General features: G+C 43.6%; 1 protein-coding gene across 1 annotated transcript; it reads right to left on the minus strand.

Moving 5' to 3' along the window:
• Nucleotides 1–899: 899 nt before the first annotated feature.
• On the minus strand, nt 900–13,812 carry LOC114551563 (S-arrestin). Its single transcript, XM_028572588.1, has 16 exons — nt 13,738–13,812; nt 11,933–11,997; nt 11,115–11,175; nt 10,916–10,960; nt 10,477–10,676; nt 9,989–10,048; nt 9,818–9,885; nt 9,597–9,732; nt 9,259–9,343; nt 8,310–8,382; nt 7,057–7,194; nt 5,507–5,584; nt 5,256–5,270; nt 5,048–5,100; nt 1,318–1,327; nt 900–1,004 (listed from the first exon to the last, which is right to left on the minus strand). The coding sequence occupies exons 2-16, from the start codon at nt 11,978–11,980 to the stop codon at nt 911–913; spliced, it is 1,164 nt and encodes a 387-aa protein (XP_028428389.1). The 5' UTR covers nt 11,981–11,997; nt 13,738–13,812; the 3' UTR covers nt 900–910.
• Between the last annotated feature and the right edge of the window lie 1,932 nt (nt 13,813–15,744).

Here is a 15,744-nt window from a genome sequence, read left to right on the forward strand (position 1 = left end):
GCGTGTCATGCAGGCAGTGTGTACGCTCTAACCTGTTACCATGGGAACCCAAATATAAACGGACACGCCACGCCACGCAGCCAGTGTGTAATAACCAGCCTTACTCTCCTTTCAGTGTGTGGTTCTCCGGCTACATCATGCAAAGTTACTCCCTCTCATTGGTCCCTACAGGCACCCATACTTCTGACTTTAATCTCACAATTCTGAGATTAAAGTCAGAACTCAAATAAATGGTTCACCCGTGGCCCTAATCCTCTTCCTCTCTTATAGATATACAGTATATCATGTATATATATCTATCTATATATATATATATATATATATATAGATAGATATATTTTTTGTACTTACATTGTAATAATTTTATTTGTTTTGTAATAACAGGATATTGTGACGTAGGACCTAATAAGCTGTATGCTTCTGCCTGCTCCTTCTCAAACTTATAGTTTTTTATTATTATTTTTTTTTTGTCTTTGGTAAATTCTGATTGTTTACGTTTGAATTTTGGGGTTTTAATTGTTTTGTTTTTGTTGTTGCAACATTGTTGCTTGTTGGAGATGAACAATGAAAGGAAATGAAGTCAGCTCTGAGAGATAAAGGATGATTAATGGGTCCTGCACGTCTTCATCAGTCAGAATAATTAAGATATTTAAAGTTTCTTAACTTTTATTTCACAGTTTCTGGGACAGGAAGTACACAGATGCAGTAAAAACATAAAAGTACACGAACATACTTCAACAACACGTTCTTTTAATATTCATCTACAGCCACATTATTAACATAAATAATCAACTTAAATCTACATTAATGTGTTAATAATGTCCTTCTGACAGACAGAGAGAGAGACAGAGAGAGATGTGTTAATGATGCAGACAGAGAGACAGTCTTCTGTGGCGGCCATCTTTGTAGTTTATGCCTCAGCGGGAGACTCTTCATCGTCTCCGTAGACGACGCCCTTCAGGTAGACTCGTTTAAACTCCTGAAATACCATGTCACCCAGCTCACTACACACACACACACACACACACACACACACACACACACACACACACACACAGACAGACACACACACACACACACACACACACACACACAACACACACACACACACACACACACACACACAGACACACACACAGACACACACACACACACACACACACACACACACACACACACACACACACACACACACACACACACACACACACACACACACACACACACACACACACACAGAGACATTCATATATATATGTATGTTGATGATGGTCATGGTAAATAAAGCAGTATTAGTGAAGAGATGAAACATGTCACCTGTCTTTGGCTGGAGTCACAGTTCAGTCAGCAGACAAAGACAACAAACACAGGAGTTAATGCTGTCATGTTAACACAGTGTGTGTGTGTGTGTGTGTGTGTGTGTGTGTGTGTGTGTGTGTGTGTGTGTGTGTGTGTGTGTGTGTGTGTCTGTGTGTGTTTGTGTCTGTGTGTGTTTGTGTCTGTGTGCGTGCGTGTGCTTGCATGTGTGCGTGTCTATGTGTGTGTTTATGTGTGTGTGTGTATACATGTGTGTGTGTCTGTGTATGTGAGTGTGTGTGTGTGTGTGTGTGTGTGTGTGTGTGTGTATGTGTGTGCGTGTCTATGTGTGTATGTGTGTGTGTGTGTATGTGTGTGTTGTGTGTGTGTGTGTGTGTGTGTGTGTGTGTGTGTGTGTCTGTGTGCGTGTCTGTGTGTGTGTGTGTGTGTCTGTGTGTGTATGTGTGTGTGTGTGTGTGTGTGTGTTTGTCTGTGTGTGCGTGTCTATGTGTGTATGTGTATGTGTGTGTGTGTATGTGTGTTTGTTTGTCTGTGTGTGCGTATCTATGTGTGTATGTGTGTGTGTCTGTGTGTGCGTGTCTATGTGTGTATGTGTGTGTGTCTGTGTGTGCGTGTGTGTGTATGTGTGTGTGTCTGTGTGTGCGTGTCTATGTGTGTATGTGTGTGTAAGGGCAAAAAGAGGAGCCGAGTGCGTAAGTCTCTTCCTGTCGGTACACAGCCTCTCCACCGCCAAGACTCCTACAGTGCCTCCTCGTGGCCACAAACGGTAACTGGGCCCTAGTGGACCCAGGCTGAACTGGGCCCTAGCGGACCCAGGCTGAACTGGGCCCTAGCTGACCCAAGCTGAACTGGGCCTTAGCTGACCCAAGCTGAACTGGGCCCTAGTGGACCCAGGCTGAACTGGGCTCTAGTGGACCCAAGCTGAACTGCGCCCTAGCAGACCAAGGCTGAACTGGGCCCTAGCGGACCCAAGTTGAACTGGGCTCTAGCGGACCCAAGCTGAACTGGGCCCTAGTGGACCCAAGCTGAACTGGGCTCTAGCTGACCCAAGCTGAACTGGGCCCTAGCGGACCCAGGCTGAACTGGGCCCTAGCGGACCCAAGCTGAACTGGGCTCTAGCGGACCCAGGCTGAACTGGGCCCTAGCGGACCCAAGCTGTACTGGGCTATAGCGGACCCAAGCTGAACTGGGCCCTAGTGGACCCAGGCTGAACTGGGCTCTAGTGGACTCAGGCTGAACTGGGCCCTAGCAGACCCAAGCTGAACTGGGCTATAGCGGACCCAAGCTGAACTGGGCCCTAGTGGACCCAAGCTGTACTGGGCTATAATGGACCCAAGCTGAACTGGGCCCTAGTGGACCCAAGCTGTACTGGGCTATAGCGGACCCAAGCTGAACTGGGCCCTAGTGGACCCAAGCTGAACTGGGCCCTAGCGGACCCAGGCTGAACTGGGCCCTAGTGGACCCAAGCTGTACTGGGCTATAGCGGACCCAAGCTGAACTGGGCTCTAGTGGACCCAGGCTGAACTGGGCCCTAGTGGACCCAAGCTGAACTGGGCCCTAGCGGACCCAAGCTGAACTGGGCTATAGCGGACCCAAGCTGTACTGGGCTATAGCGGACCCAAGCTGAACTGGGCCCTAGTGGACCCAGGCTGAATTGGGCCCTAGTGGACCCAGGCTGAACTGTAGGGGATCTCGGAGCAGCAGTGGGCCCCTGAGGCGCGGGGTGCAGGCCCACCAAGTAGTGGAACATGCCCTGGCACCCACCAACCACTGCCCCAGCTCTGGGTAAATAGTCCCACTGCCTTGTGGAGCAGCCTATAGAGGCAAAGGCTAAGGGAGCACACCCTGAATAAAAAGACACAAGACCTCAACGGCGGAACAGGCGGAGGATGATGGCTGACTGAAGGGGAGCATCAGCTGAGAAGGCAGATGAAGGCTGCAGCAGTGAAGGGTCCCCAGTCATCGTGGTCTCCATGCCACTGGACCCTGGACTAGACCTGCCAGGACATGGTGGGAGTGTGGTCTGCGCACCCTCACCCTCACCTTAATCCTTATCTATGCACAAGCTCCTTGCTCAGATCCAAACTACTCATGAGCATTCGACCCCGTGGCCCGAGGACCACTCCAAACAAGAAACTTAACTGTACAGCGCTGAATAACCCCACCACCAAAGACAACCTGCGACTGTTCCTTGCTGAAAACCTCAACAAGCTCCGGGAGGAAACAACCGACTGGCCAGCTCTGCACCTCCATGGCCAATCATAGTGCAGCCTCAGAGGAGCTCAGCCAACCAAGGAAACATCACCAGGACTGGTTCGACTGCAACTCAGCTGGGATACAGTTACTCCTAAAAACCAAGCATGAGGCCCACAAAGCTCTCCTGTCCTGCCCTGGATCTCCCACCCTTAAAACCACCTTCACTGCTGCAAGAACAGAAACCCAGCGAGCCCTCCAGACTATGGAGGACACCTGTTGGGTGCAAAAGGCGCGAGAAATCCAGAACCTGGCAGACTGCAATAACACTCAAGGCTTTTACGATGCCATAACAGCATCGTACGGCCCCAGGAAGCGGGCCATCGCCCCAGTCCGATCAGCTGACGGGTCCATGCTCTTCAAGGACCGCCGCGAGATTATTGCCCGTTGGGAAAATCATTTTGAGAGTCTGTTCAACCACACTAACCCTGTGGACCCTCATATTCTGGATTATCTCCCAGACCTGCCACCAATCACTCACCAGGACACCCCACCACTTCACTCAGGACTCCGGCAAGCTATCGCTGGGATGAAGAACAACAGAAGCTCTGGACCCGATGGGAACATGGACCCTCCCACAGGACCAAAACATCTGGGAACATGGGACCTCCCACAGGACCAAAACATCTGGGAACATGGGACCTCCCACAGGACCAAAACATCTGGGAACATGGGACCCTCCCACAGGACCAAAACATCTGGGAACATGGGACCTCCCACAGGACCAAAACATCTGGGAACATGGGACCTCCCACAGGACCAAAACATCTGGGAACATGGGACCTCCCACAGGACCAAAACATCTGGGAACATGAGACCTCCCACAGGACCAAAACATCTGGGAACATGGGACCTCCCACAGGACCAAAACATCTGGGAACATGGGACCTCCCACAGGACTGGAAGGACTAACATCCTGGTCATTTACCAGCAGAGAGGAGACAGAGCAGTCTGCGGCAAGCAGACTGGTTGAGCACATTTCAGAAGCTGTGCTTCCGGCTTCCAGAAAGCCAGATCCACAAAAGCCCCACGTACAAAATAAAAGCCCCACGTACAAAATAAAAGCCCTACGTACAAAATAAAAGCTCCACGTACAAAATAAAAGCACCATATGTGTGTCTGTGTGTGTGTCTTTGTCTGTGTGTGTATGTGTGTGTGTGTGTGTGTGTATGTGTATGTGTATATGTATGTGTCTGTGTGTGTGTGTGTGTGTGTGTGTGTGTTTGTGTGTGTGTGTGTCTTTGTCTGTGTGTGTGTGTATGTGTATGTATGTGTCTGTCTCTGTGTCTGTGTGTGTGTGTGTGTGTGTGTGTGTGTCAGCAGTAATGATATATCTGGATGATAATCTGCAGGATTTGATGTCAGCCATTCTCAACAAGCTGCTTAAAGGCGCTGAGTAATCTGAGTAATCTGAGTAATCTGAGTAATCTGAGTAATCTGAGTAGTAGCAGGATGAGGAAGAGGAGGAAGAGAGTACCTGGGTCAGGTTTAGGGTTCATCAGTCTGAATGGGAGCTCCAGAGACACCTCGCTGTAAAACACACACACACACACACACACACACACACACACACACACACACACACACACACACACACACACACACACACACGGTCAGATCTGATGTATATACACACACATACACACACAGACAGACAGACAGACAGAGAAACAGGAAGTTGTTACCTGGATGCAAGCGTCCTGTGAACAGAAGCAGAGAGAACAGTGAGACTCGATTATTATGGGATGGACTCAGAGTTCCTGAAGGAACCATGCTATTATTATTATTATTATTATTATATTATTATTATTATTATTATTATTATTATTATTATTATTATTATTATTATTATTATTATTATTATATTATTATTATTATTATTATTATTATTATTATTATTATTATTATTATTATTATTATATTATTTTAGACTGACCCAGCAGCGATCATCCTCAGCATCACTTTATAGGAAACAAGAATCCCCTGGACCTCCTTCAGCACCTCCTGTTTCACTCTGAGACAGACAGACAGGTCAGAGAGACAGACAGGTTAGAGAGAGAGACAGGTCAGAGAGACAGACAGGCAAACAGACAGAAAGACAGGTCAGAGACAGAGACAGGTTAGACAGACAGACAGACAGACAGGTCAGAGAGACAGACAGGTTAGAGAGAGAGACAGGTTAGAGAGAGACAGGCAGACAAACAGGCAGACAGGCAGACAGGTCAGAGACAGAGACAGGTAGACAGACAGGCAGACAGGCAGACAGGTCAGAGACAGAGACAGAGACAGGTAGACAGACAGGCAGACAGACAGACAGACAGAAAGGCAGACAGGCAGACAGGTCAGAGAGACAGATAGGCAGACAGGCAGACAGACAGAAAGACAGGTCAGAGACAGAGACAGGCAGACAGGTCAGAGAGAGAGACAGGCAGACAGACAGGCAGACAGGTCAGAGACAGAGACAGGCAGACAGACAGACAGGTCAGAGACAGGTTAGAGAGAGAGACAGGCAGACAGGTCAGGGAGAGAGACAGGCAGACAGACAGGCAGACACGTCAGAGACAGCGACAGGCAGAGGTCAGAGAGACAGACAGACAGACAGACAGACAGACAGACAGGCAGACAGGCAGACAGGCAGGCAGGCAGGCAGGCAGGCAGGCAGAGAGACAGACAGAGAGAGAGAGACCGGTAGACAGACAGGCAGACAGACAGTTTTCTTTAGTTATATTCTTTATATTCTCGTTAACAAGCAGCCATGTAAAACAAGGCCTGCAGTAAGAACCCAGACTGAGACGCAGATTCTCAATGTGCTGTAAACATGTCCAGAGACAGCTTTCAGAGGACAAAAACAGTTATATGGTGTCTCTCAGTGTCTATCAGTGTCTCTCTGTGTCTCAGTGTCTCTCTGTGTGTCACTCAGTGTCTCTGTGTGTCTCAGTGTGTCTCAGTGTGTCTCAGTGTCTCTCTGTGTCTCTCAGTGTGTCTCTGTGTGTCTCAGTGTCTCTCTGTGTGTCTCAGTGTCTGTCAGTGTGTCTCAGTGTGTCTCTCAGTGTGTCTCAGTGTCTCTCTGTGTCTCTCAGTGTGTCTCAGTGTCTCTCTGTGTGTCTCAGTGTCTCTCTGTGTGTCTCAGTGTGTCTCAGTGTCTCTGTCTCCCAGTCTCTCTCTGTGTGTGTCTCAGTTTGTCTCTCTCAGTGTGTCTCAGTGTCTCTCTGTGTCTCTGTGTGTCTCAGTGTCTCTCTGTGTGTCTCACTGTGTCTCTGTGTGTCTCAGTGTCAGTCTCAGTGTGTATGTTTGTCTCTGTGTGTAACTGTGTGTCACAGTGTCTCTCTGTGTGTCTCAGTGTGTCTCAGTGTCTCTGTCTCCCAGTGTCTCTCTGTGTGTGTCTCAGTGTGTCTCTCTCTGTGTGTCTCAGTGTCTCTGTCTCTCAGTGTGTGTCAGTGTGTCTCTGTGTGTCTCTGTGTGTCTCTGTGTGTCTCAGTGTCCTACATGCTGGATGAAGCCAGGTTGGTGTCTTCATGTTTGAGTCGTCCGTCCAGAGCGAGTCCCCTCCGGTCCTTGTTGAGAGCCAGAAGAGGATAGAGAACGTACTCCTTCTTTAGACTTGTCCCCGAGGGGACACAGTCACTGCAAACACAATACTAAATCAATATATGTATATATGGGACACAGTCACTGCAAACACAATACTAAATCAATATACACTCACCTAAAGGATTATTAGGAACACCATACTAATATTGCGTTTGACCCTATCCTCTCAATATGGGCCAACATGTCTAAAGAATGCTTCCAGCACCTTGTTGAATCAATGACACAAAGAATTAAGGCAGTTCTGAAGGTGAAAGGGATCCCCCCACACACACACACACACACACACACCATTACACCACCACCAGCAGCCTGCCCAGTGGTAACAAGGCATGATGGATCCATGTTCTCATTCTGTTTACGCCAAATTCTGACTCTACCATCTGAATGTGTCAACGGAAATGGAGACTCATCAGACCAGGCAACATTTTTACAGTCTTCAACTGTCCAATTTTGGTGAGCTTGTGCAAATTGTCACCTCATGTTCCTATTGTTAGTGGAGATGAGTGGTACCCGGTGGGGTCTTTTGCTCGTGTAGCCCATCCACCTCAAGGTTGTTTGTGTTGTGGCTTCACAAATGCTTTGCTGCAGACCTCGGTTGTAACGAGTGGTTATTTGAGTCAAAGTTGATCTTCTATCAGCTGGAATCAGTCGGCCCATTCTCCTCTGACCTCTAGCATCAACAAGGCATTTTCGCCCCCCAGGACGGCAGCATACTGGATGTTTTTACTTTTTCAGACCATTCTTTGTAAACCCTAGAAATGGTTGTGGGTGAGAGTCCCAGAAACTGAGCAGATTGGGAAATACTCAAACCAGCCCATCTGGCACCAACAACCATGCCACGCTCAACGTTGCTTAGATCACCTTTCTTTCCCATTCGGACATTCAGTTTGGAGTTCAGGAGATAGTCTAGACCTGGACCACACCCCTAAATCATTGAAGCAGCTGTCATGTGATTGGTTGATTAGATAATTGCATTAACGGGAAATCTTACAGGTGTTCCTAATAATCTTTAAGGTGGTATATATATATATATATATATATATAGTGTTTGCAGTGACTTTGTCCCATATAGGACAAAGTCACTGCAAACACAATACCTGCAGGCAGCTCTCAGGATAGACAGGGTTATTAGAGAGAGGTGAACTCACTTTGTCTCTTCTTTGGCCACTGATTTGACATATTTATCGTTGGAGTAAAGAACAATGTTGGTCACCTGTTCCACTAAACAAAGAAAAAATGTTTCTATTAAAGGTTATTATCTATAAGTCACAAACTGAACAGTAGAAAAAACACGTGACGCAGAACGTGACGGAGCTCCGTTGTTCCCTAAAGTTAAAACAACTCTGTTTCCTTTTCATTTCTAACAGGGCTTGAACCTCCTGGGTCAAAGTCCCCCTCCCCCCAACCTGCCTCCTTATCAATATATTTGGCGCTCTAGGCCAGTGGTTCCCAACCTGGGGTCCGGGCACCCCTTAGGGGGGCGGCAAAGATCACAGGGGGTGCCCATGTTTTTATCTGTTTGATGTTGAGGTAAAAAAAAAATATTTGCACATGTTACACAAATTATGATAATACACTAGAATATATAATGTATATGTATAATGTAAAAACATTAATTTTTGTTCTCGCTTAAAATTGTAGGCAGGCTACTTAGTAGGCCAAACCTCCGGGACCTCTTAACCTGGGAACCTTGCTGGCATCAGGTCAGCTGCTAGCTGCTATCATTCTTGTTTTTCCTGCTGCCACGGCATCACTATTTCGGGGGGCTCAGCTTTTCTTAGACATAAGTAGGGGGGGGCAGAATATTTCCTTCTGGATTGACAGGTGCAATATTTGAAAATCGGTAATTATTATTGTTTTTTTAAATAACATTTATATATCTGCATTTATGTCAAGGGAAACATTATTAGGAAACACTATTAAGTTTCGCTGTTATGCAGATGATAGCCATGTTTCTGTGTCTGAGTGACTTCAATCTTTGAAAAAAGTTTCTTCCTAGGGGGGGATTGTTGGGTCCCTGTGAATTATAGAGTGTGGTCTAGACCCATTGATCTGTAAAGTGTCCTGTTAGGATCTGCCTCTGTAAAGAAACCAGACCTGAAACACTGATGTCTCTGATGTTCCTGCTGGACGAGTTGGTGATTTCTACGTTCACTCTGACAGGCTCGCCATGGTAGAACGTCTGCAGACAGACAGGTAGAGAGAGAGACAGGTCAGACAGACAGACAGGTAGAGAGAGAGACAGGTCAGACAGACAGACAGACAGACAGACAGACAGGTAGAGAGAGACAGGTCAGACAGACAGACTGACAGGTAGAGAGAGAGACAGGTCTGAAAAACAGACAGAGAGAGAGACAGGTAAGAAATACAGACAGACAGAGAGAGAGAGAGAGAGAGACAGACAGACAGACAGAGAGAAAGACAGACAGACAGACCTCTTTGGGCATGCTCATTTTGATGGTCAGTGGTTTCTCTGACATCAGGAACTCAAAGGTAGTTTCTGCAGCAGGAACCAGCTGGCTGTTGTCTGCACTGTACTGGATCTTACGGATGCTGAGACGCACCGAACTCCTGCACAACACAGCCGCATGTTCAATCTATCACACTGAATCAATAATAATATAAAAATAATAACTATTTAGTGTGAGGGACTCACTGTTTGTCGATCTTGTCATCCTGGCTCTCTCCACAGAAAGCTTTTACCTCGAACTCCACTGCACATTTCTGTCCCAAACACAGAGACACGTGACTGTTCTCGTCTCTACTGAAGTACCAAAGTACTGGTGGTATTTTGGATATTCTGAGAGTGATGTAATCATGCAGTTACCTTCCCCACGTCAGAGGGTCCGGGCTGCAGAGCAACAGAACACGGCAGGTTGTCTGGAAACTGGAACACACACACACACAGCTCTTTACTCAAATCTAAATATTTTATTTTGCAATGGTGCTTCTATTTTGTATGTGGGGCTTTCATTTTGTACGTGGAGCTTTTATTTTTTACATGGGGCTTTTATTTTGTAGGTGGAGCTTTTATTTTGTATTTTGGGCTTTTATTTTGTACGTTGATCTCTTATTTTGTACGTGGGGCTTTTATTTTGTACGTTGATCTCTTATTTTGTACGTGGGGCTTTTATTTTGTACGTGGTGCTTTTATTTTGTAAGTTCCTCTTTTATTTTGTAAGTGGAGCTTTTATTTTGTATTTTGGGCTTTTATTTTGTACGTTGATCTCTTATTTTGTACGTGGGGCTTTTATTTTGTACATGGTCCTTTTATTTTGTACGTGTCTGAGTCTTGTTTGTGTCTCAGTGTCTCACCTCGAAGAAGAAGGGGAAGGCGTTGTCTCCGAGCTTTCGCAGCAGCTTGTGTTGGATCTTCGTGTGCGTCAGCTTCTCTTTGTCCTGCAGCTCGGGGTAAACCTGCCGGGTGACCAGGAACAGATCCCTGTGGAACGCCACGCCCATCACATCCTCGCCAGGACGGCCGTACCGAAACGCACACGACAGCATCACGTAGACTGAGGACACAAACACGCTGCTGACTCAAAGGAAAGTCACCGTACAGACAGCAGGAGGTCGGAGTAACAACCTGAATCTTTCCCTCATTAGCGTTAGTGTCATTAGATTAAAGAATGAAATCTGAGAGGAAATAGTTTAATATTTTGAGAGTCAGACTTTGATTTGACTTTTATGACATTATTTAGTTTAATTTATCACATGATGATATTTAAATATAATAAATTATAAACATACAAACCTTTCTTTCCTTTGAGCTGCAGTGGGTCGATCACAATAACTCCATCTTAAAGACACAAACTCACTGTTAGCCTAGCTTAGCACAAAGACTGGAGGCAGAGGGGAACTGTTAGCATGGCTCCATCGCAGCAGAGACTATAGCACACATCTGATTTCCACGTTGTTTGAACTGATCTGCGTCTGGTGGAGTGTGAACTCACCGACCGGGTCCACGAAGTCGCAGTGATCCACAAAGTCTCTGTTCGCCATGTAGACCGTCACCTGTTCAGAGAGGGGGGGGAGGTCAGTGCCTTGCTCAAGGGTTCACAGCCTTCAGCCTGTTTTCATGAAGCATTGGTACATACTGTATATCTGTGAAAAGTAAAGCTCTCCATGTATTACTGTAAATGAAACAGGTGTTCGTGTCCTGAAGAAGTTAAAGTGCTCATATTATGGTTTTTGGCTTTTTCCCTTTCCTTTACTGTGTTCTGCTTCTGACTGGCTAGTAGTCCTTATCTAGCTACTGCACATGTGTGACTCCCAACAAAGATGTTAGAGCAGTGAGAGGTCTCACTCTGTAGCTAAAACAGAGACCTGAACACAGGGTGAAAAAAGGAGCTGCAGCAATGTGCAGTACAACAAACATATGGTGTTTTTCGAAAATTAAACCACATAAACCTCTTCTGTTACAACCTCTAAATACAATTATGAACCTGAAAATGAGCATAATATGAGAACTTTAAGGAGAAAACACAAGACTATCACCCAGGAAACAGGTGTTCATGTCCTGAAGAAGTTAAGAAGTTGCTCACAGTCACCTTTTCCAGATAATTTAACTATAGAAGACTTTCTTTCATACGTACGATCTCATGTGTTGAATCTTTCTACCGTACCTTTCTGGAGATTGAACTACCAACCTTCTGGTCACAAAGCTGTTACTGCTGGAAGGCTAATCCCTCCAACATGTGTACTCTGTGTGTACTTCCCTACTTTTACTACAACCAGGTGAGTATTTCTGTAGTATTTCTGAAGTACTCACCGACTTGTCGCGGGAAACTTTCTTAAAGACGACGTTTCTGGGACTCATGTTGACGGACGGAGGATCTGCAGGACAGAGAAGAAACTTTATTCATCTCAAAGCTCCAACATCAGGAACTGTCTTACAGATAGGCTAGTCCCGCATGTCCAGACCTTCCTCCACAGAGCTGCGGAGGAAGGTCTGACTAGTCCACACAGCATTCCTGGGTGTGAGGAAAACGTGCTCTGGTTTATTGGCATTTCTTTAAACCAATCACAATCATCGTGGGCGGGGCTAAGGTCCGTACCGAGCCACGGTGCCTCTGCTAAATAGTCTCAGGAAGGAACTGGTTTGTTATGTGCACGTAGGGAGGCGTAAAGTCAGATATTAGAACAGATAGACTTTATAGATATTAATCTATCAGATATTAGAACAGATAGACTTTATAGATATTAATCTATCAGATATTTGAATAGATAGACTTTATATATATTAATCTATCAGATATTAGAACAGATAGACTTTATAGATATTAATCTATCAGATATTAGAACAGAGAGACTTTATAGATATTAATCTATCAGATATTAGAACAGAGAGACTTTATAGATATTAATCTATCAGATATTAGAACAGATAGACTTTATATATTAATCTATCATATATTAAAACAGATAGATTAATATCTATAAAGTCTATCAGATATTTGAATAGATACTTTATATATATTAATCTATCAGATATTAGAACAGATAGACTTTATATATTAATCTATCATATATTAGAACAGATAGACTTTATAGATATTAACCTATCAGATATTTGAGTAGATAGACTTTATATATATTAATCTATCAGATATTAGAACAGATAGACTTTATAGATATTAATCTATCAGATATTAGAACAGATAGACTTTATATATTAATCTATCATATATTAAAACAGATAGACTTTATATATTAATCTATCAGATATAAAGACTTTATATATTAATCTATCTAAAATCAGATATTTGAATAGATACTTTATATATATTAATCTATCAGATATTAGAACAGATAGACTTTATATATTAATCTATCAGATATTAGAACAGATAGACTTTATATATTAATCTATCAGATATTAGAACAGATAGACTTTATATATTAATCTATCATATATTAGAACAGATAGACTTTATAGATATTAACCTATCAGATATTTGAATAGATAGACAGAGGAACAATGAGACATAGTCAATATAGACTATAATAAACTTACATTGTCTTTAATGTACTGTAATGTACATTAATGTACTGTAACGTACATGTATTAACAGAGTTCCTGGAGGTAATATGAAGCAATAATGTAAATATATTCTTTATCTTCAGTTGAACCTTTGAACAAATGTTTGAAGCACATGAAGAGAATAAAACCACTTAAAGAACCTAAAGAATCCTCTAGAGCTGCAGAGATGAATGGATCACTTATCAATTATTAAATTAATCTCCAACTCTTCTGATAATCCAGTAACCAGTCTGATTCATTTAGTTGATAATAAAACAGGTAAACTAGTGTGATGTCAGCTGGTTAAATATAAATATATGTTCTAGTTTCTTCTCTCCTCTGGGTCAGGACACTCAAGATCTTTGATGATGTCATCTTGGCCTTTATGGGAAACACTGATCCACATTTTAGAGATATAACTACTCATCCATTCATCTACTAATTTATTCATCCATTCATCTACTCATAGAGACATTAACCATCTGTGAGGTAATCTTTATAGCTGCAGAACTAGAATCTTTTAAATGAATGTGAAGCAGAAACCAGAGACTGACCTGAGAGCAGAGACGTGTCCAGCAGAAGATTTCTGAAAGCTGATCAGAGCTGTATTTATAATACACACACACACACACACACACACACACACACACACACACACACACACACACACACACACACACACACACAATCATTACAGATAATCCTGGGGGAGTTACATATCAGTCAACAGAGCCTCTGCTGACAGATTATATATATAATATGAAGTCTGTTTATCAGAAGCCCATAGCATGTGTAAGATCGAATGAACTCCATACCAACTGGTTTCCAACATCATCAGGAGTAGAACAGGGCGATGCTTTGTCTCCCACATTATTTGCAATTTATATAAAGGATTTGGCAAAGGAAATGAAAGCATTGAATTGTGGGATAAAATGTGGAAATTAAATGATAAGTATTCTTTTGTACGCGGATGATATAGTACTACTGTCTCCATCTGAAAATAATCTGCAGCGCATGCTCTCTTATATTGGTGATTGGTGTAATAAATGGAGATTGTTCATCAATAGAAAGAAAACAGAAATAATTCACTTTAGAGTAAAAGCAGGAATCTGAAATACATAAGTTTTCAAACTTATTCTAAATTGTTTCAAGCCTGTGTGTGCCCTATACTTGATTATATTGTGGGTGTTAGAGGATTTAGGAATATATCTAATTGTGAATTAGTGCAAAATAGTGCTATAAGATATTTTCTGGGTGTGCATAAGTATATCCCTACATTGGCGATAGTGGGAGACATGGGATGGGAATCATGTGAGGCTCGCTGGAAGATATGTATGGACCTGTTATGGAATCGCCTATTAGAGATATGTATGGCCTTGTTATGGAATCACCTATTAGAGATATGTATGGCCCTGTTATGGAATCGCCTATTAGAGATATGTATGGCCTTGTTATGGAATCGCCTATTAGAGATATGTATGGCCCTGTTATGGAATCGTCTATTAGAGATATGTATGGCCCAGTTATGGAATCGCCTATTAGAGATATGTATGGCCCTGTTATGGAATCGTCTATTAGAGATATGTATGGCCCAGTTATGGAATCGCCTATTAGAGATATGTATGGCCCTGTTATGGAATCGCCTATTAGAGATATGTATGGCCCAGTTATGGAATCGCCTATTAGAGATATGTATGGCCCAGTTATGGAATCGCCTATTAGAGATATGTATGGCCCAGTTATGGAATCGCCTATTAGAGCTATGTATGGCCCTGTTATGGAATCGCCTATTAGAGATATGTATGGCCCAGTTATGGAATCGCCTATTAGAGATATGTATGGCCCAGTTATGGAATCGTCTATTAGAGATATGTATGGCCCTGTTATGGAATCGCCTATTAGAGATATGTATGGCCCTGTTATGGAATCGTCTATTAGAGATATGTATGGCCCTGTTATGGAATCGCCTATTTTATATGTATGGCCCAGTTATGGAATCGCCTATTAGAGATATGTATGGCCCTGTTATGGAATCGCCTATTAGAGATATGTATGGCCCTGTTATGGAATCGCCTATTAGAGATATGTATGGCCCTGTTATGGAATCTTATTTTATATGTATGGCCCATTTTAGAGATATGTATGGCCCAGTTATGGAATCGCCTATTAGAGATATGTATGGCCCAGTTATGGAATTATTAGAGATATTATGGCCCTGTTAGATATTAGAGATATGTATGGCCCAGTTATGGAATCGCTTATTAGAGATATGTATGGCCCAGTTATGGAATATTAGAGATATGTATGGCCCAGTTATGGAATCGTCTATTAGAGATATGTATGGCCCAGTTTGGAATCGCCTATTAGGAATATGGAATCGCCTATTAGAGATATGTATGGCCCAGTTATGGAATCGCCTATTAGAGATATGTATGGCCCAGTTATGGAATCGCCTATTAGAGATATGTATGGCCCAGTTATGGAATCGCCTATTAGAGATATGTATGGCCCAGTTATGGAATCGCCTATTAGAGATATGTATGGCCCAGTTATGGAATCGT

This window comes from Perca flavescens, unplaced genomic scaffold (assembly GCF_004354835.1).
Source record: "Perca flavescens isolate YP-PL-M2 unplaced genomic scaffold, PFLA_1.0 EPR50_1.1_unplaced_scaf_18, whole genome shotgun sequence".
NCBI lineage: Eukaryota > Metazoa > Chordata > Actinopteri > Perciformes > Percidae > Perca > Perca flavescens.

Excerpts from the sequence above, each read along its gene's own strand:
- LOC114551563 (XM_028572588.1), bottom strand. The coding sequence starts at position 11,980 with ATGAGTCCCAGAAACGTCGTCTTTAAGAAAGTTTCCCGCGACAAGTCG. Across the intron at positions 10,961-11,114 it reads CGACTTCGTGGACCCGGTCG|ATGGAGTTATTGTGATCGAC; the intron begins GTGAGTTCACAC and ends TGTGTCTTTAAG. Across the intron at positions 8,383-9,258 it reads CAGAGACATCAGTGTTTCAG|TGGAACAGGTGACCAACATT; the intron begins GTCTGGTTTCTT and ends TTCTTTGTTTAG.